The sequence below is a fragment of the Callorhinchus milii genome, unplaced genomic scaffold (genome assembly GCF_018977255.1).
Source record: "Callorhinchus milii isolate IMCB2004 unplaced genomic scaffold, IMCB_Cmil_1.0 Scaffold6, whole genome shotgun sequence".
Classification (NCBI taxonomy): Eukaryota; Metazoa; Chordata; class Chondrichthyes; order Chimaeriformes; family Callorhinchidae; genus Callorhinchus; species Callorhinchus milii.
The window spans coordinates 28,929,826-28,951,776 of record NW_024704747.1 but is presented as its reverse complement, the minus strand read 5'-3'; the positions used below and the strand labels follow the sequence as shown (position 1 = coordinate 28,951,776).

Below are 21,951 nucleotides of genomic sequence, written 5' to 3'. Positions count from 1 at the left end.
TGCTGGAATCTAACCAGCTAACACTGCATAGCTTGCAATGCCAACCAAGACAAGGATACCAAGTCAAGTCTTTAAGTTGAGCACACTGTAATATTGCACTAAAAGGTCTACCCTTTACCCTTGTATCTTTTCTCCTTGGTCTGCATAAAAGACCAACAGCTTGCGCTTATATAGCGTCCTCTACACAGGGTAGCATCTTAGAGCACTTAACAGTGGCGGAGCCTGATGCTGAGCCGGGAGTTGAGGGTGGAAGAGGTGACCATAAGCACGGTCGAAAAGAACTCCATTATGTAATGCTAATCCAGGCAGCAGGAATTTTAATCAAGTTTACAAAAAAAACATCCAAGAGGCCCTTCATATCTTACCATAAATCATTAATTCTCCACTTTGACTTAGGTCCAAAGCATTAAATACTTCTAAGTAAACATGTCGCAGTGTCAGGCATATTGCTCTGTTTTTTTTGTGCGTAAGATTATAGTAGATTTCAAAACCTAGTGACACATACGTTTTGGTAAGGGTTGGAAATGCTGAGGCTGGATTGAAGTGGCAGAGATCTGCCATGGTATTTGTCAGGTGATAAACAAGACTCTCACTTCAAATGGAACCTGTTGATTGAAAATCTCCCTGATGATTGCAATGTTAAGCAGCAATATTTTTGAACACTGTAATCTCACTGCATTCGGAAATAAAATGTCTCAAGGAAATCTACGTTGCCTTAAAACTTTTACCGAGGTCAAATATAGATGAAAAACAAAGTAGCCTTATAGACATGAAACACAAAGCACTGAATGAAGTTAATTACCAGAAAGTAACCCATAATTCAGGTCTACCACTTAAATAAGGTATAAATGGTTTGTATGAGAAATGGGAATGACTCAATAATGCAAAAGAAAGCTTTAACAAGTAAAGATTTAACTGTTTAAAGGTGATGGCAGGGAAACCAAAGTGACCAAATATACCTTAAGGCAAAATACTGCAGATGCTGGAAGTCTGAAATAAAAACTGAAGTGGCTGGGAACAGGCAGCAGGTCAGGCAGCATCTATGGAGAGAGGAAAGTCGATGACCTTTTGTCTTTAGTTTCCTTTTGCACCATATGCTGGCAGGGCTATTCAGTCTGAGACAGCCAGCCTTTTGCTACCAATTAGGCCCTATGTGAGAAAAGGCTGAATATAGCTGGCATCTGTTTTCTCTCCCAAGATAAATGTTTCAGACGTTAGTATGCTTGATTGAAGACTCACCACGGGGAAATGCATCAATATACTGTTTGACATGCTGAGTGTTCCCAGCAACTTCTGTTTTTATTTCAGATTTCCAGCATCCGGAGTATTTTGCCTTTCATCAATACATTATTTTACTTTGGCAAAACTACCCTAGGCGACTTAGACACTGTTAAAAACATTTCAGACTTGCAACAGTTCATTGAATCGCTAAAGTGTTTGAAACTTATTTGGTGAAAAGAAACTCATCACAATCACAAATGGATTATGGCATTCATTGAAACTGGCACAACGTGTGAAGGGCTTTTATGGGAAGAGAAGATAAAATTGAAATGTGACCATTTGCAATTTGCCACCGTTATTGAAAGCTTCACATCTCTCTTTTGACCTCACAGAATTAATATAAGAAAAAAGCACTTTCTACATTTCTACAAAGCGCCCCACAGCTTTGAAAATTGGGGCATTGGGACATGCTGTTAGCAAGTGGAACTTATTTCCAGTTACCAATACCAGATATTTTAGGTCAACTGATTTTTTCTTGTTTCCAGAAATTTTTATATTGAGTTCAAAACATATGATGCTCTTAAGATTTCAACTTACTAGAAGAACTAGCAGATCAAATCGACTTGTACATGAAGAAAGAAAAACGGGTGGGGTTACCGGAGGAATTGGGCATCCTGAAGTATATTGTCATTCTAGTCATTGCCTTTAGGATAGAGAGGGGGAAAACTACAGGGCAAATAACAATAACAACAACTTGCATTTAAATAGCGCATTTATATAATACATATAATTCACTCTTTAATTTGCTGCAGTCTGCTCTCACTCTCCATAATGATTTCAAGAACATTTAATAAAACCTGACATTTGTAGATATGATTATATAGCTAATAGTTTTCAATACAGTAGACCCATAAACTGGTGTGTGAATCTCTAGTTGATTATTGATTTGAATAATTATATTGCACCTCAGTTGAGCCTTGGTGTTTTGTACGTAAAAACATCTAAACATCAGAGGAATTTACACCTCCTTCGAACCAGCTAATACGGTGACTAGAATTTTACGAATGCCAGCGTGGCTGGGAATTTTAATCTGGCTGTATTATTGCCTGACACCAGGATACAATGTGATTACTCATAAGGGATTAAAGATTTGGAACAATCACTTCATTTTTCAGAGACCAAGACACAAAGAGCCAATTTATAACCTACAAGTGAAGGCTAGTGTTCACCACTGGCTCAGTCAGTAAGTAAGTCAGGCAATACAAGCCACCAACTGGCCTGGGCAACACCTAACTGCATAGATTGTGCGTTAATTAATTAAATTGCAAACTGGAACTTTCTCCCCATTGTGCAATCTAATGAATTGAATTAGGACATGTGATTTATGAGTGAGAGTGGGCAGCTGCCTGAGCAATGGGCAGAGAATCATTTACTTGATGGTCTTTTAGCTCGCAGTGTCTGGTTGGAGTTGACAGGATGAACAGCATTTTACATCATCTTGTATAGTCTTCATCCATTTCTTTGCCCAACATTCACATCTGAAGCATAACCCTACCATCACAATTACTCTCGAAGGTTTATAATCTATCCGGACCTTACTAACAAGAGTAGAGCTGAAAATGACTGAAGAAAACCCTACTTTAGCTGCTAACTCAGTTGACACTGCTGGGTCTAAGGTTGGTATAAAAGAACAAGGGGTGGTTGATGTTATAGAGGGGATGGTAGACACTATTCCCTCAACAGAAGAAACAATTCTACTTAAACAGGAAAGTAAGTTACCTGCTAAATCCACCGAGGACAGTTCATCTGCGAAAGAGCCCATTTCATCCACTGAAATCACCAGTCCTGTGCTTGAAGAGCAAATGGTGATAGCCAGTGTGGAATCCAGTTCAGCTGCAGAAGTGACTGTTCCATTGAGTGTGGAGATGAATTCACCCGCAGAAGAGATTACTCCACCCCTTGAGGACACCAGTTCACCTGCAGAGAAAACAGTGCTAACCTCTGTGCAAACCAATTCACCTGTTGAAGAGATTGTTCCGCTCAATGTGCAGACGAGTTCACCTGAAGAACAAATCGTTCCATCTGCTGACGAACCCAACTTGGCTACAGAGACTGCATCAGCTGCAGAAGAGGCTGAATTGCCCGTTGAGGAGAACATTACAACTACTGAAGAGATTGATCAACCCAGGGAAGAACGTGTGTCATCCCCAGGAGCAACCATTCTCACCACAGAGGGGATTATTTCTCCTGTGGAGATTATTCAGTCTGAAAATGCAGAGAGCGAAGCAATCACAACGCATCCTGAAAAAGAAGAAATTGAGGACAAGGATACAGTGCAAGACAACAGGGCCAGGGAAATCTCTGCTGGTGTGAAGACCAACGAAGCAGGTAAAAATCATTGTTTAATATAATCGCTGGCAGAATGGTTAATTGTATTGGATCAGTTTATCATCTATTATTCTTGAAAAGAAATACATCTAATTAACTCTTCGCCCACAAAATATAGTCAATTCACTTTACAGAATATTGTGTGAAGCGTCTTGGGATGTCTCCAAGACGTGATAAGCCGCTATATCAAATGCAAGTATTATTATTTTCATTACTGCCTGTTAATTAACATTGGTTGGATCTTGAGCAAGCAATGCAACAGACAATTACCGGTACAATTTATACAGCTATCCAATATAGAGTAGAATACAAACGTAAACCCCAAATGTAATGGAAAATTGGCTCGGTTTTGAGCTACAAAGAAACATCTCTCTCAGCAGCAAAGTACTATATATTGAAGTAATTAATAAATTACAACATTTTAACAGGGAAATGGACAGTAATGGACAAGACTTTCAATGATGCTTAAGTTTAATGAAATTAACAATTATATTAGGAGCTGCAGAACCCAGTTTTGCCCACAAAATATACAGTCAATTCATTTTCAGTATATTCTGTGAAGCGCTACATTCTTGAAGACGTAATAAGGCGCTATAATCAAATGCAAGGATTATTATTATATTAGAGTCTAGGATCACATTATAATTCTCAAATCCTGCAATCCTGCTCTTAACCCCTTATATATTCTTACACAAATTAGGACAAGAACAGGGTCATTGCAAGACAGTTAAGGATCATGTATGGGTTTGAGTTTTATATAGTTTTCGTTTATTACACGACAAACTTTTTTTCTGTCTGTTTTGGATTGAAAACCTGTACATAGAAATATTTGAAGTGACTCAGAGTATTTTTTTGCAGATATTGGGAATGTGGTGGATTCCCACATGTGGAAAGGGGGAAATGCTCCTTTTTCTTGTCATTTCATCTTACTAGAAGACACCCTGTTTAATATATTCCATACAGTCCCCAAATGTCCAATCCACAACCTATAACAAGAACTTCACACGGGGCAGTGTCTCAGAGCGCTTAACAGTGGCGGAGCCTGACACCGAGCTAGGGGGAAGGAGAAGGTGACCGTAAGCACCGTCAAAGAAGAAGGTCGTTAGCCGTGATCTAAAAGAGGGGAGGGAGGGAGGGAGGGGGCAAGGCAGAGGGGGAGAGAGTTCCTAAGCTTTAACCACCGCTCTGACCAAATTTAATTTACAATTATTCAGCTACTGAAGCGTTCTGGGTTTGGAAGCCAATTTCGGCTGCTGGGTTTGGTGACGAATTAAATAAAATTAATTTTAAAAAAATATATCAGTCCCTGCAGGGAAACCTTCAGAAGAGGTTGTGCCATTAACAGAAGAAGATTGCAAGGTGAATGGAGATGGCAGTGTAACAGAAGTTGATGATGATATGGAGGCAGACGAAGAGGTCTATTCAGAGGAATTCCAACATGAAAATGGATCATCGGTATCTCCTTCAGTTAGTCCTGTTCTCAGTTATCAACTGGAGTCACCAACCAGCAGCGACTGTACTGGGAGGAAGCTTGACATCACCAAGCACAATTACTCCAGGTATAACACAGTCTCCTACCGCAAAATCAGGAAAGGAAACACTAAGCAGCGAATCGATGAATTTGAGTCCATGTTGCATATTAATTGAATACCGCAAGCAAACTTACAAAGATAACCACATTTCTCTAGTTTAGTTAATGTAATTGGACATTGTTTTCACTTCTGAAGCTAATATATATATCTATATATAATATATGAATGTAAAGTAATCGAAATACAGAATAAGCAAAAGTTTCTTGGGTTCAAACTTGGAAAGTATATTAACTATGAGTTGGAATAGGAATTTTGCTAATTAGGATAGATCATATGTCTCGCTTTACAGCATGACCAAATTGCTTTTGTCATTTTTAAATTCAGGAATTAATATATAGCTCGTCATATACTCCTATTTCAAACCTATCTTATAATGTTATCGATGACTATCCTGTTGTATCTTAAAATGTATCTACACAGCGTGTGTTAGTGTTAAGAAAAAAACATTCCCTGCTGCGTAAACCAAAACTTTGCATGGTTAGCACAACCCAAAGCAGTGAATAATGCTGTAAGGGTTAATTGGAAAGTATCAGAGCTTTACATCAAAGTACAGTGCATTTTTCTTATGCATATAAATAATGAAAAAAATTTATAAACACATTTATGAACTAGTAAATATACAAATGATGTCTCAACGACATGATAAGGCACTATATCAAATGTAGGTATTATTATTAAATAGATAATCAGAATTATATTTTATTCCTTTCACCCAATCGCAGTTCGAAAGGTCAAAGGGCTATTTACACGTGTTGCTTTCTGAAGCGGTAAATTTAGTAGCCTTTTTCAAGCATTAAGTAAAGTCATTATACTGTCATACTTTGCTTGCAAACTGTTGTAATAGGAAGAAATTGTTAATTCTTGATATGTTTGGCACTATTCCCTTCAATATTCCCAACTAGCTGCAATAAACATTCATTGATGTGCGATAGAATTCCTAATTTAATGGATCAGCTATATTGCCTTTTCCTTGTTGAGATCATTCTGTGCTTAAAAAAAAACAATAAATTGATGCTTCAAGGATTTTACACCATTTGCTTTATTGTCTTTTATTTGCTTTGGTATTTATTTTGGTAACGCCATACTGCTGTATATGTCACACAATGCTAAAGGATACCTATTGTACTTCTGTCCTTCACTGCAGATCTGTAAGGAAGCCCAAAATGGCCTTATTGAACCTTATTGAACCAGCCCCGTGTAAACAATTTAATTACTTATTCAAACTCACGGAATACAGATACCGATGTTTAGACACAGCACTGTTTGCATTCTTTTATACACGAGAAGAGAAACTCTGGTGTTCAAAGTGAGTAAGATCTTATTTATTCCAGTGATGAAAGGACAGTTTGTTCCAAACCAAGGCTGATAAATCTATTCTTCAGTACCATTCCCATGCACACAATATCATTGGGAAGATGGGAATAATTGTCCGATGGTTCTTGCAAAGGCCAAACACATATTTAATTGTTCTAGTCCGGGAATTGTTTACGGTTCAGGGAAAATGATTTGGACAAAAGTTCTTTATCTCAGAGAATTGCAAGTGTTTCCTGAGTCAGGGTGTTGGACTGACTAACACAATCCTCTGTATTGCTACACAGAATTATTCACAGTGAAACAGTGTCCTCTTGTGGCATTCTGGGCCCATAACCACACCATTAGCTGTTACTCCGAACTAGAAATACTCTTTCCATTTGAGAAATGATGTCTAGCCTATCTTATGCACAATATCACTGATGCATTGACAGTCAATCAATGTATGTAGATGGTATATTTTGTGTTTTGCCCACAAAATATACAGTCACTTCTTTACAGTATGTTCTGTGAAGCGCTTTGAGACATCTCGAAGATGTGATAACGCGCTATGTCAAATGCAAGGATTATTATTATTATCATCATCAAAAGTGGTTCAATAAAACAGTTTCTAACCGTTTGAAGCTGGTCAGGAAAAAAATATATACAAACATCTTTAGAATTGTCATACTGCTTAATTCACTGGATGTTAAATATAGTTCATTAAAGATTAAAAATATCTATTCCATATATTCTGTACTGCAGAAAACTACATCCACATGAAGTCAATCAAAAATATTACATTTAAAAACTTTTTTTTACCATTTTAATTTGTTTTTCTTACAATACAATTCACTCGATCCGTATCTGGTCTGGAACCTTCTGGAAGGTTTCTGACAGAGGTAAGAAAGAGGAATTCTAAAGCTCTCAAAATCAAACGGAAAAATTCGCAAAATTTCCCAAATGTACAGTACCTTGCATTCACCATTTCCACAGTTTTCAAGACAAAAGGTAAAAATAGATTATTGCACCGTATTTGCAGGTTAAGAAAAAGAGGTCTGATGTAAGTGTCCGGGTAGGAAATTATTCTCCGCACAAGAAAGGAAAGGTGTACGTCCACTTCACTTGTACTGCAGTTTTTTTTCAGATTCTCGTAGAGAAAGACTTGTTCTGAAGTCATCTGCCCAGGACGCAGGAAAGGTGGAATGTCCTTTGAGGTTATTGGCCCCTGCACACATCCAATATTATTTCAAAGAGCCACAGGCACGGATGCGCGAGTTTGTGTACCGACCCGTCCATCATTCCTTATAGTTGTTGGTAAACTGCCATTTTTGGTAAACATTCGCTGGATCACAGGTATTTAGTACCAGACTTTTTCCAGAGCTTCTGCCTTCCAGACATAAAGAAAGCTGAGAAATCTCCCACAGTATATGTTCGACCTAAAAATAATTATAAATATGGAATAAACATCATTGTAATTAATTTATTTTTCGCTCACAAAATACAGTCAACCCCTCCTTTACAATATATTCTGTGAAGAACTTCTCAATGATGTGATATATCAAATGCAAGAATTATTATTATTATCATTATCATGGCACAGAGAACTCGAAAAAAGGGTCATTGTGTTAAATTATAGTGGAATAGTTATTGCAGTTTTTTTTAAAAAAGTGGCAGTATTGTATTCTATTGCATTTTCAATAGTTAAAGTTAAGAATACAATTCGCTAAAGAAATAACTTTGGTGTTGAAATTATCATTAGTGAAATCAAAACATACTTTTTTCTCAATAGCAATAGGTTGAGCTTTCTCCACCCGAGTCCTGTCTGGCTCACAGTACAATGTTGTTGAAGCCCCGAGGGAGTCCCATTTTATGAAAAAAAATGGAACTGCATTTTGAAAGGGACTTTTCCCATCGAGAAAGTTTCAAAGCACTTCCCAAGCGATTAGTGTCCAGTGTAATGAATGTTCTTGTCAGCGAAAAAGGCAGCCACTTGCACCAACATGTCCCACAAACACCCACGAGGTGAATGACTCATTGCCCTGAAGGATTGCTAGTCAGAACACAAAAAAACCTTTTCCTTTTTGAAGTTTCACCTGAATAGTTCAGCGTCTCTCACAATGGGGTACTCCCAGGTACTGCACCAGAATGCCAGCCTAGACCACAAGCTCAGATCCTGACATGAAGCCTCTGTGCTTGTGCTTGCGTAATGAATAGAGTAGTAGAGATCACTGCTTACAGGATAAAACAACACATTTCAGCTTGTATGATTTCATCCCAAGGAACTCAAAGCATCTTCCTCCCTACTCCCTGAATCCTTCCATGTAAGAACCTACCTTCCTGAATTCCTAACTGCAGTGGGATACAGTTGAGTGCTATTTTGTTAAACAGAAATTAACGTGAGACATATTTTAAAAAGAAATTAAGTCGGATAGCGACTGCATACCGCATTAATATCCTCCAACTTGCTGTGGTTCTCTTGTTGACGGCCAAAGTAAATATTTGCAGTAGTGTGAAGTGTTTACACAGCAGACATTAATATTTAATCCTTTTCGATTCTATTGCAGATGACAGAGAATACCAGAACACCATCATGTGCTGAATGACTCAGTTTGGAAGATATGCAGGCACTTACCAGTGCTGGTTCAGCTACAAGGGATTGGTGGAGCCACCTCTGATTATCCTCTTTTTTATCACAGGGTTTCAGTCCTACTTGTCGTACTTTGTTCAATAAACTCAAACACAAATCCATCTGCTTAATCAAGCTTAACCATGTGTGGCTAAAGTTCTGGCTCTGAAAGAGACAAGACAGTTATTTCATGATTTTCTGGCAAATGATATTGTAATCATTCCTTTTCAATAATGTTTCAGTTTGTGTTGGCGTGGGGCATTTCTATAAAGGCCACTCATGCTCAATCTCCGCAAGATTCATTTCTCATAAATTTCCAATGAAAACTGTTGATTTGAGAACGGTTTATTTTGTGTCTAATGTTGGAACCAAATGTTCCTTCCAATCATTCCTCCCCTCCAACTGCTGAACTTGAGGAATTTAAAAAATTGCTGAAGAATGCTTTGCTGTTAAATGCCTTTTGTCCAAAAAGAAGGCATAAGAGAACTCACTTCTGTTAATTTATTCACTTGCTTCACTTCATGCCTTTTGGGTATCTAACTAACTTTAATTTAGCCAATTTAACAGATAACATTGTTATCAGGCTTTGCTATCCTTTTTGCAGGTTATTGCTGTTAACCCCAAGTGCTTTGTTTAAGATCCTTGTCCTCCCTTTTAAAGCCACGGTCTTGCTCTGTGACTTATTAGCACCATAACAACTTGTCCGCTTGCTCCGCTCGGCAGGCACCGCCCTGCCCACTGGGCCTTCAGGCTCTCTGTCCCCACCCTCTGGAACTCCAGCCTGGAATACCTCCGTCTCGGCCCCTCCCTTACCTCCTTCAAGGCCCGACTCAAGACCTTCCTTGATGGTTGGAAATAAAGCAAATAGCTTTGGCCCAACTTGCATTAACAGAACAGATTAACTGTTGTGCTTTCCCAATAGTTGGGTTCAAGCATCATCAAATCAAAGAGGCTTACAGGACTTTTGTTCCATGGTAATAAGTCTTACACACGAGATGTATTGTTAGTGGAACTTAAGGAATTATCCCTTGAGGTAACTTGGCAAAAGTTGCTGCCAACTTGGCCCCATTTCAAAGCCTGAAAATAAATGTGCTCCCAAACAATGCTCTGCTTTCCTTTAATGTTTCTCCAGGAAGCAGTTAATTTATTTTTATGGGATTATAGTAGTTACTGCATCAGTTCCCAGCACTATACAGGCGAGTTGGCCAAAATAAGGAGATGTTACACCTCGATTTTACTAAATAAGCTCAATGTTCCTAAAGGGGCAAAAAGCAGATCAGTTTTCAATTGCAGAGTATATCAAGGGCATACATACAATGAATTGAGCATTGAGGAAATCATTTAATTTAAATATAAACTCTTGTTTCATATCCAATATCACTTCTATTCTTTGTTGTTGTTTCAAGTATCATCATCACATTAATTCCAATTGGGATTTAGTGATAGAACTCGAATTGGTGGCTTACCTGTTTCTTAACATTACACAATTCGAACGATATGGTTCCATTCTCAACAGCAAGGCACTTTCGTATTCCAACATTGAAAAGCTTAAAAAAAAGATAAGTCATTATTTCAGATGGAGAGAATCCGTTACAGAACAGCACCATCTATTGGAATTCATGACATTTATTCCTATATACTAAGTTCTCTCCTACTAAGCTTCTTTTCCAAAATTGTATTTCCAGGGGTAAAGAATCCCTTAAAAAAAATAATAATAATTTGGTCACTTAATGCACGACTGTTTGTGGGACGCTGCTGTGCACAATTGGCTGCCAAATTTCACCCACAAAATATACAGTCAATTCACTTTACAGTATATTCTGTGAAGCGCTTTGAGATGTCCCGAAGATTTGATGAGGTGCTGTATCAAATGTAAGGATTATTATTATTACGAGAACTTACCAAGCCATTCGCTCTGACCAGAGGCGCCTGTAGGTCAGGGTAGACATTTTCTAAATACCATTGGAAGCTTTTACATTGCAGCTTCTTCCGAAGTTCCTTCTGCTGTGTTAGATCTCCGATGTTGAATTCCACATTATTCCCGTTAAGTAGGTGGTGATAACCGTGGCCATAGAAAACATCAATGTATTCATCTAACCAGACCTCAGCCACACGAGCCAGGTTCCGTTCCACTGTCTTAATCCTGTCCTTTGGGAAAGTGTACGGGTTTCCATCACGGAAAATGTGACCCACTCTTGAGCATGGGATGATCTCAATCTCTCCTCCGCACATCCAAACCTGTTCCATAAGCATTGGGAAATATTTGAGTTGTATTAGAGTTTGTGCACATACATTGTTCTTTGAAAGGTTGTTTGTTATGGCAAATTGTGATTTTTAAAGCTATAATAATACTCTCAAATAATAGGTTACACACCAAACGCTTTATGGTTACAAAACGTTCAATGTAGCTTTGCATGTGTGCGTATGTGTGTGTGTGTGTGTGCGTGTGTGTGGATGGATGGTGTGCAGGGGCCTGATTGTGTGTTTGTCAAGTCTCTGTTAATTAAGATTGGCAACACCCTGAAGATAAATATACAAGAAAAAAATGACTTATTGTTCTAACGACTGAGCATTTTTTTTATTGGCATGTGTCAAACACTGGATAGTATAGTTCCTCTTTCGATAATAATTCTGTCCTGTTTTCTCCCTCTACTAGAGGGATGTTGCCACAGATGTGTGAGCCTCTGATGGTTAACGTTGGCAGGTTATTTGACCACAATAGAGTGTCATAGCCAGGCCCAAACTCAAGCTCATATGGGTTGTTTGGCAGTGAATAAGTAAGTGCAAGAATGTTGACTGATTTCCCTGGAAATCGAACCCAGGTCCTCTCACTTGTGAGGCGAGTGCTCTAACCACTAAGCTACAGGTGGACTTCATGAAATGTCTGTATCGCTACCTTAAAGGACAACTCCATGTTTTCTCCACCCCAAACTTCTAATCCTGGATCATAGGCTCCAAGTTCATAAAAGTATTTCTTGTCAATGGAAAACAATCCTCCTGCCATGACTGGACACCTGAAAGAAAATTTAAGAGTTAATCTGAAGCTGATTTGAAGCTGTTTAGCAAAGGATTCACAAGGAAACTAGGAAAGAAACACAAAGGAAAAATTAAAGGTTTAGAAATGTGGAGATTAATGCACAAACATTACATATATCTGAGTTACTTTGTTTCTCATCTCAACAGAGCTGGACTTATTCTGTTTTGCATTCATTGAATTATAATGGGCATTAGACGTGAAGATACATTTATGTATTTTTCTTTCTGTTATTTCTTTCTGGTATTTCTACAACGAAAACTACAACAGATTGCATTTATATTGCTCCTTCACATCTGGAGGATGTCCCAAAGCACAAGGCAATGGAGGGTTTGCAACAGATGCCTTCGATTAGGAGCTTGAAAATGATGATATCATAGAAGTTTCATGACCATTACAAAAATAAAATTTGCTAAAAATAAAATGGAATATCTTACCTTATTGGGTCAATTTCTTTTAGATTGTATTTTGTAACGATTTCACTTGGTATTTGCTTCCACCCAAAATTCATGGGCCATGTAAATATTCCTCGTAGAAAATTGTATACGCCCATGTAACTAAATTAGAAACAAAAATTGATGTATTAAAATAATAATAATCCTTGCATTTGATGTAGAGCCTTATCACGTCTTCGAGACGTCTCAAACCGCTTCACAGAATATACTGTAAAGTGAATTGACTGTATTTTGTGGGCAAAATACTGATATTTACTGCCCAGTAAATAGATTAGTTAACACAAAAGGGATACATACATCTGAATTTTACCTCTCTTGTTATTTTAAAGATTTGAAACAAGTTTCCCTCAATCCTGCGCTCTACAATGAAAAGAGATTTCAGCTCTGTGAGTCCTGTGAATCACTTGAAAACTGATTCGTAGAATCATCTTCCCTGCTCTTTTCTGAATTGACTCCATTGCATGAATATCCTTTTGAAGATAGTCTGCCTAAAATTGCACCAAATATTCCAAATATCCTTCACCATCAATCTATAATAATAATAATCCTTGCATTTGATATAGCGCTTTTCAGGTCGGGAGGACGTCCCAAAGCGCTTCACAGAACACACTGTAAAGTGAATTGACTGTATATTTGTGGGCGAACGCGGCAGCCAATTGCGCACAGCAATGTCCCACAAACAGTCGTCGATTGAAAATGACCAATTTATTATTGTTTTGGTTTTGGAGGGATTATTATTAGGCTCTGTGTGGAGTAAGGAAACTTGCCCAAGGTTTCGCCCTCTGCCTGGGATTGAACTCAGGTCTCTCACTTGCAAAGTGAGTGCTCTAACCACTGAGCTACAGGACTCCACAAATCTAACGTTAATGTTAAGTCTCTAAACCAACCTAATGTAGGTGTGAGACAGATTGAGATGGACCCAGGGGTGAAACACTATTAACAACAACTTGCATTTATATAGTGACCTTCATGCAGGGTAACATCCTGGAACCCTTGTAAGCTATTAAACATATCACTGAAGGTTACCTCATGTCCTCATCGCTGATCACTTCGATAACAGGACAAGATACTGTTGTTCTTTTCAAATGGATCCTTTCTAGGAGTGGCTCCAGCCAACCAACATTGCATTCAACATGAGAATCCAGAAACGTCAGCACGTCACCTGGGAAGGGAAAGGTTGTCAGCTCCAGCGATAAACTGCACACGGCAACCCTGACTCTATCTCTGGAATGCTACCTTAAAGGGCAGCTGAGCACAATTCCGCTTCTTGTTCCATGTTTTCCTCTTTCATCAATAGATTTCAAGGGAACTCTCTCCCCCACCCCACCCCTCCCATCTTTTAGATCACGTCTGAAGACCTTCCTCTATGACTGTGCTTATGGTCACCTCCTCCCACATCCCCCGGCTCGGCATCAGGCTCCGCCACTGTTAAGCGTTCAGTGTTAAGAGACGCTGCCCCATGTGAAGGGCGCTATAGAAATTAAGTCATAAAAAAGAAACAATTCATTGACAGGACAATAACACAATTTACCTGTAGCCACATCTGCACCTGCAAGTCTAGCCTGGATTAAGCCATGCCGGTCTTCAGGTGAATAATACGAACCTTAGGGAACTGTGACATATACACGTCTAAATTCTCTTTCAGGTATTCTGTGTAGAAATGGGAGAAAAAAGATAACTTATTTGTTGAATGAATTTACGTTGACGAATAATAAATCCATATGTTTAGACATGAGACGTTAAAGAGCAAAGGGTCAGCGCGTTATTACTTTTCTTGCTTGGTGCAACGCAAGAAGAAATGGTTTTAAAAAAAATTCCATCCTAAATCTGTATTTTGTAAAAGTACACATTTACACCACAATAGCTCCTTCAGATCAAACAGATGTAAGTGATTACGTCTCTCCATTTAGATTGTTTAGATTTTCTGAGTAAAATAAGTGATTGATTTGTACAGTATATTGATTTAAATCTCTAATTCTCTAGATCCTTGCGTTTGATACAGAGGCTTATCAAGTCTTCGAGAAGTCTCAAAGCGCTTCACAGGATATACTGTAAAATAATAATAATAATCCTTGCATTTGATATAGCGCTTTTCACGTCGGGAGGACGTCCCAAAGCGCTTCACAGAACACACTGTAAAGTGAATTGACTGCGTATTTTGTGGGCGAAACACGGCAGGCAAATGCGCACAGCAGCGCCCCACAAGCAGCCGTGGATTGGCGTGACCACATTTCAATTTTTTTTTTATTTTATGAGAAGAAAAAGGCTCCAGGATGAGAACTTTAAAAGCAGAAGAGAAAAAAAAATTGTGTAGATTATGAAGGCTAAAAAGATGGTTAAGACTTTTGTGGTTTTGGTTTGTAATGTCATCCTAACCTCTCAATCATGTTATAACCTAACAGGCTCCCAGAAACTGCACAAAACCAGATCAAGAAGGTGCAGTTGCAATGTTATTAAATGCTTGCGGACTCTCTATATGTGCCTTGTTCACGGCCTTGAAGGTAAAGTTCTTACTGAAGATCCAACAGCAGTAAAGACCGAGTGAACTGACATCTTTACAGTCTAATGCCCTGTGCCTGAGAGAGGAAGGCCACTGTAAGCTTCGATCTAAAAAACTTGCAGAGAAAGGTCACAAAATGGGACTTCGTAATATCACAACGTCTTTGCAACGGGAATCCCCGATTACTCAGGAACCCTGGCGTCCTTTGACTTCAGTCAAGACAAATGGAACCTATATGTTGAGGCTGTGAAATTGCTCTCAAATCCTGCCAACCACATCTCACCAGCCAACCAAAGTTGGCGAGTTACAATAAAGCTGCTCTGATCAGTGATGTGTCTGGGGATGTCCTGAATTCATTTGTTAATCAACAGCAGGCTGAAGGTGAGAACCTTTGCACATCCACGCTTTCTACACAAATCCCTTCAGGCACACCCGGGATCTTGTACTTTACCAGCGGGAAGAATTTATGCGGAGGGTAGGTATTCACCAGAGGCACCGTAACAAACATGTAGGTGTATAATTCTCCTTACAGTGAGTTTTAGATTTCAATGGGCTGTTGTCCTAAGAGACATAGCAGGGGGAGAGAAAATCACAACAGCACTGACAGCAGTTTAACATATTCCTTGTAGACTACTCTTGTCAGTGAATAGTAGAAAGGGTGCTCAAATAAAGAGAGGATTTTAAAAAAAAGGAATGCAACAAGTAAATGATTTTAAACATTATTTATCAAATTAAGTAGTGGAAGGCTTTATCCTGTTTGACAAATCTAATAAGATTTACTGAATGCAACCAATGGATCATCTTTCTATTCTTTTTGAGGTCTACATCTGCAGCTTACTGATATAAATTACAGAACAGAATTGCGTCGGAGCATTTTGTTTTATTGTGCAAGTTGACAGCAAGAATAAACTAATATTTTTCCCTCAATTGCTGTCCTCTCGCTCAGTATGTTCCTAGTCCTGGTATGTCACTCTCCAGGTGAGACCGGCCTCCGGTATTTGGCTCAAATAGCCATTATTCATAGTGCGAGTCTTAACAGTGAATGCTGATGGAGCAAAATTCCACAGTGTAGATAGCAACGAAACCTAGCTCAATCCTGTCCTCATAATAATAATACTCCTTACATTTGATACAGTGCCTCATCACATCTTCGAGTCGTCTCAAAGCGCTTCACAGAATATACTGTAAAGTGAATTGACTGTAAATATTGTGGGCGAAAAGCGGCAGCCAATTGCGCACAGTGGGTCCCGCAAAACAGTTGTGGATCGAAGTGACCAATTTATTATTTTTTGACGGAATTATTATCCCCGGAAAAGGAATCTGCCAATCAACTAATAACCGGGTTCTGACTTACTGCTAGGAACTCAGAGGCGTGTGGAGTAAGAAAACTTGTCCAACGTTTCGCCCTGCCACACAACGTTAACACAGACTGTGGTTGGGGCGGTTGCTGGAGTTTTGTCAAGAATGTGAATCCTATATGACTTTCTTCTTCCTTCCTAACCCAGGTCACGGTGTCGAATTTCCCAAACCTCCCTCTGCCTCCTCAACAGAGGTGCCTGACAAACCTGCAGTGTCTGCGCTGAAATAATAATACAACTCTAGGTTAGTCTGTCATCCACAAAGAGTGATGTTTCTTCATGGATTATAATGTATGAATTAACCCATTCAATGTATTAAGAAACATGCCATATTTCGTCCACAAAATATACAGTTAATTCACTTTACAGTATAGTCTCTGAAGCGCTTTGAGACGTCTAGAAGCTGTGATAAGGCGCTATATCAAATACAAGGATTATTATTATTATTAAATACACGCAGTATTTTCAGATCCTTATCGAAATATGTTTCTCAGCTTTCACACTGCTACCAAGAGTAAGTACTTTATAGAGAACAGTAAGAATATTATTCAAGTTCCCTTGTACACCTATGTTAGTGAAGCAACACAAATGTCTGTGCGTTTTGTGAACACAAAGTTTAAAAGTCAGCAACGAGCAGTAAAGTCTGACAGGAAACAGAGAGCGGGAGGGATTAGCATTTCATCTTTGCTGGACTGTAATGCTCTATACATCTAAGTATGGCCAGTTACCTAGAATAACATGCCCTCTGCAACTGAACAGTGCAGTCTCTAGCATTAGCTGTATTTTGATTTAAAAACATGCCAGCTCTGTACAAGCAAGGGTTCAGAAGTCCACATGGAAACGTGTCGGCCATATACCTTGACAATATCACCCTTTATTTTAAGTGTTATCATCAGAGCTTTGGAATCTGTTTGAAAGGATTAAATGACCAAACTTGAATAGTATTAGGGAAAATCATGTCACCTTTTCTGATACTGTATCATAGAGATTTGGAATATGTTGTGTGTGACATTTGCTTTTGTTAATCACTGACTCCCCCCATCCCCCCCCCCAGCACCCCACCCCCCCCAATAAAGTGAGATAGATTCTCAGTACAACATCAACAAATAACTAACTTGGGGACTGACATTGTAACCGACTCCAGGTCTTGAACATTTGAATGGATCCAATGTTAACAATAATCGGTTGTTAGTCGATTGGCGGATCGCTTTTCAGGGGGTAATAATTCCTTCAAGATATAATAATAATAATAATAATAGTAATAATTTGGCCACTCAATCCACGACTCTTTGTGGGACACTGCTATAGCAACTGACTGATGCATTTCGCCCACCAAATATACAGTCAATTCATGTTACAGTATATCCTGTGAAGTGCTTTGAGACGTCTCGATATGGTGCTTTATCAAATGCAAGGATTATTATTATTATTATAATTCAGCATCGACAGCCTTTTGAATGATGTAAAATAAACAATTTAAAGTATTGGTGAATGTACCAATGAATGAGCAACATGTGATGGTGTTGGAACCCTTTCGTTCTTACCTTTGGTGCTGAAGTCGTCCACTAGGATGATCTCTGTGATGAGATGTGATGGTGATCGGTTCAGAATGCTGTGGACTGACCTCAGGAGTGTGGACCACACCTCGTCCACAAAGCACATGATGATGCTGGTTGTTGGCAGTTGGCTGTGGACCAGCTGGTTTGCGCATCTATAACAAACAGAGAACCCCGCTCATGTGCATATCAAGACTGTTTGTGGGACGCTGCTGTGCGCAATTGACCGCCCACGTTTCGCCCACAAACACACAGTCAATTCACTTTACACTATATCCTGAGAAGCACTCTGAGATGTCTCAACGACGTGATCAGGCGCTATATCAAATGTAGGGATTATTATAATTATTATAAAAATGAGGGACACTCGTTTTGTTTGGAGGCTCTTCACATGTAGATTCTACGCCCTGCAGCAGAGTATTACAATACAATGGGATCGTGCTTAAATGCAGTTTCTCCAGCTGTTCAGCTTTTAACATATCCAATTACTTTTACCAGACCACTTGCTTCCATATCTTCCCCAGTCTGTGCGTGTGTGGAGCACACGTGTAAGAAAGGATGATCAGATTTCAGAGCGACTGAAATGTACCTCACCAAAGCTTGAATGAGGTTGTGCAAAAACACTGTACTAAATGAAAAATTTACCACGATGTGAGGAAAGAGCGGGGGTGTGGGACTGATTGGGCAGCTCTTCCAAAGAGCAGGCACAGGTACGATGGGCCAAATGGCCTCCTTCTGTGCTGTAATACTCTATGATTCTATGTGTACAGTCATAATTTGGGTGTAATTGCCTATTGACTTGTTCCCACGAGTTCCTTTTACCTCAATTACTTGGATTAGAGTCAGCAATGTGGTCTGTAAATAATAGTGAGTGCTGCTTCTCAGCACAAATCAAATACTGTTAAATGGTTCACTTCCCAACCTAAGCATCGCTAAACTTGATAAGAGAGAACAGGTATTGGGGAGGAGTTTTCCTGTTTGAATCAGAAGCATATGGAATCAGATAAACTCCCATCCACGTCACTGAAACAACAAGCACATCCTATTCGAACACTTAGAGCAGGGTTAATGTAGGAGATTATTAACTCAACACCCTCTTCCAGAATGCAAATAAATCCTGTTCTCACAGACTGACCCAAACGCAGCTGGGTCGACATGTACAACCTGCAGTGCTTCATTAATATGATGGAGTGCGAGTTTTACTCAGTGCGCAGGCACGGAGGATGTTTCCAGATGAATAAGAATTCCAAACATTCATCTGTTGAACCTACTTTGAACAAGCTGTGTCAGGGGCATTACGTCACCTCAGTGAAATATGCCAATTTTTTTATTATCCATCCACACCTTTAAACGGGCTCCAAATGTCCTTATAGTAGTGAAAGTTATTTTAAATCCCATTGTCTCCGTTGGTTGTGTGTCAGTCACCTGCTATTTGGGTTATGCGGAGCATAAGAGAAACCGAACGTACAACAACAACAGCAACTTGCATTTATATAGTGGCCTTTACGCAGGGTAATGTCTTGGAGTGGATTGTACATGCAATGGCATCTACTAGAAAGTTTACAACTACTGTATTGTTTCAGTTACTCTTTGATTTAGACTCCACTACTGCGAATACCCCACGTGAAAGGCACCACAAGTTGTTGTTGTTGTTGTTTGACTTGGTTTGAGTTTTTAAGGCAGGCAGTTTCTAACAGCACTTCTTAAGGGCACCTTGGAAACGTGTTGCTTTTATGTCTTTATAACAACAGGGCAGTTCCGGGATTCATTGAACGAAAATTCAACCAACGATGATTACAGCAGCAAGGTTCTAGAAATAGATAAACATTTAGCATTGTGGCATCTCCTCAGGCAAGTTTCCTTACACGCCTCTGTTTACCGAGCAGGTAAGTAGGAACCCGGTGGTTAGTAGATTGGCAGATCGCCTTCCAGGGATAATAATCCCTCCACAAAAAAAGTGGTCACCCAATCCACGACTGTCTGCGGGACGCTGCTGTGTGTAATTGTCTGCCGTGTTTCGCCCACACAATGCACAGTCGATCCACTTTACAATATATTCTGTGAAGCGCTTTGAGACATCACAATGTTTTCGATAAGGCGCTGTGTCAAACGCAAGGATTATTATTATTTACAACTCCAGGCAGAATAGAAATTGTAAACGGTATAGGTATCGGGAAAATCCTTTTTATAATAAACTTTTAAAAAAAAAACACAAGATGTTCGGACTTCAGTCGTGAGCTAAAAGGGGGGAAGGAGAGGGAGGGGCAAGGCAGAGAGGTTGGGGGAGAGAGTTCCAAAGCTTTGGGGCGTAGTGGCTGAAAGCACAGCCGCCAGTGGTGGAGAGTAAGGAACGAGGGACAAGCAGGAGGCCAGGGCCAGCCGAGCGGAGGCAGCGGGTAGCGGAGTGGGGAGAAAGCAGGTCAGAGAGGGAGGGAGGTGCCAGGGCGGGAAGGGTTTTGTAGAGGAGCGAGAGGATTTTGAAATTGGAATTGAAATACTAAGCGATCTTACCCAGCAGGTCTGGTATCAGGGAGAGCTCTGTCCAGAGGGATCAGCTCACTGAGGTGCACATTGAAATGTCCTTCTGCCCATTTTGCCTTTGCCACCTGCTCCTGTTCCTTGGGCACTTTTGCCGCCCGCCCAAACTGGCCAACGGCTTTGGGGTCCCGTGGAGACAACGTCATGTCCAGCGTTAAAACACGGTGCATCCCTGGTCTGGGTTCCAGAGCATCAGCTGCCCCACGCTTCACAGTACTGTTTGTCTGGGGGTCTTTTGTTTGATGGACCTTAAGAGCTACTTTCACCGCAGTGTCTTGTAACGAGGAACTAATCCGCTTTATACCAGTTGAGCCGTTCATCTCCTTTTCACCGACTTCAATGTCTGTAAACTTGTCGGTGATATTTGCTTTACCGCTCAGCACGGGCTTTTTATGTTCATGTTTGTTAAACATCCCGTCTTTCGCTCCGCCATTATTAACACCATCAAGTTCGCTCTTGGTTTCATCCAACGCCCTATTGCCCACAACTATTTTACTAACTGAAGGTTGTTGCACTGAATCCCTGGTGACTATGGGAGCAATACTCTTGCTGGTGACTGCGACAGGCACCTCATTGACACGCGCTGATTCCTCCGCCGGCGCTTTCTTTGGAGAGTTAAGTCCGGTTTCATCAGCTGTGGGAACAATCTCTTCATCTTGTGGTTGTTTAGCAAGCTCAGCCTCTCCGGGGACCCCCTGCTCGTCCCTCGGCCCCTCCGCTCCACCATCGGCGGCCTCGCTTTCAGCCACTGCGCCCCGAAGCTTTGGATCTGTCTCCCCCAATCCCTCCGCCTCGCCCCCTCCACCCCCTCTTTTGGGGGGCTTGGCTTTCGGCTCCGAGGCTCGCTCGCTGCTCTCTCGGCGTGGGTCCACGCGTGTGAGTTGCAGTGGCAGGTTTTGCCCAGGGGGAGGCAATATGTCACCCTGGGCTTTCCCTGTAACCACAACCCGTTTGACCAGGGGCTGGAGTGGGGCTCGTGCAGTGGGGTTGACAACCTCAGGCACCTGCCCCAGACCAGGGGGGAGAGGGGACATGGCTGTGGACTTGCCCTGTGGCACTCCACCAACTTGGGGGACTCTGGCGACTTGTCCCACCCCATGTGGAGGGTGATGTCCACCTGCAGCCTGGACAGCCCTGGGCTGCTGGTCAGGATCCGTGTGTGAGGCTGCTCCAGGCAGGACCCGAGCTCTCTGGAGATCGAGACCGGGGGGTGGACCTCTGGTGGGTTCGTGTGGCTTCAGCTCACCCGCTCCCAGCCCGGGCTCCATGGCCAAAGCCGGGGAACTGTCCCCGCGGCGGCTCGGGGTCCCCCCCCTCTCCCGGGGGTCTCTCTTGGCCTCGAAGCCCACCCGCCTCTTCTGGAATCCCTTGTGGACCTCCTTGTCCTCCA

General features: G+C 40.7%; 2 protein-coding genes across 2 annotated transcripts; one reads left to right on the top strand and one right to left on the bottom strand.

The window, feature by feature from the left end:
• The first annotated feature begins 2,621 nt into the window (after nucleotides 1-2,621).
• On the top strand, nucleotides 2,622-5,256 carry LOC103176407 (ermin). Its single transcript, XM_007889916.2, has 2 exons — nucleotides 2,622-3,609; nucleotides 4,913-5,256. The coding sequence occupies exons 1-2, from the start codon at nucleotides 2,841-2,843 to the stop codon at nucleotides 5,254-5,256; spliced, it is 1,113 nt and encodes a 370-aa protein (XP_007888107.2). The 5' UTR covers nucleotides 2,622-2,840.
• Nucleotides 5,257-7,900: 2,644 nt separating this feature from the next.
• Nucleotides 7,901-21,304, bottom strand: LOC103176570 (polypeptide N-acetylgalactosaminyltransferase 5). Its single transcript, XM_042336537.1, is given in 11 exon segments — nucleotides 7,901-7,930; nucleotides 8,938-9,285; nucleotides 10,587-10,667; nucleotides 11,023-11,358; nucleotides 12,017-12,134; nucleotides 12,592-12,711; nucleotides 13,636-13,771; nucleotides 14,141-14,191; nucleotides 14,194-14,259; nucleotides 18,012-18,178; nucleotides 20,535-21,304. Coding segments are annotated over 10 exon segments (1,767 nt in total). The 5' UTR covers nucleotides 20,975-21,304; the 3' UTR covers nucleotides 7,901-7,930; nucleotides 8,938-9,033.
• Nucleotides 21,305-21,951: the final 647 nt, after the last annotated feature.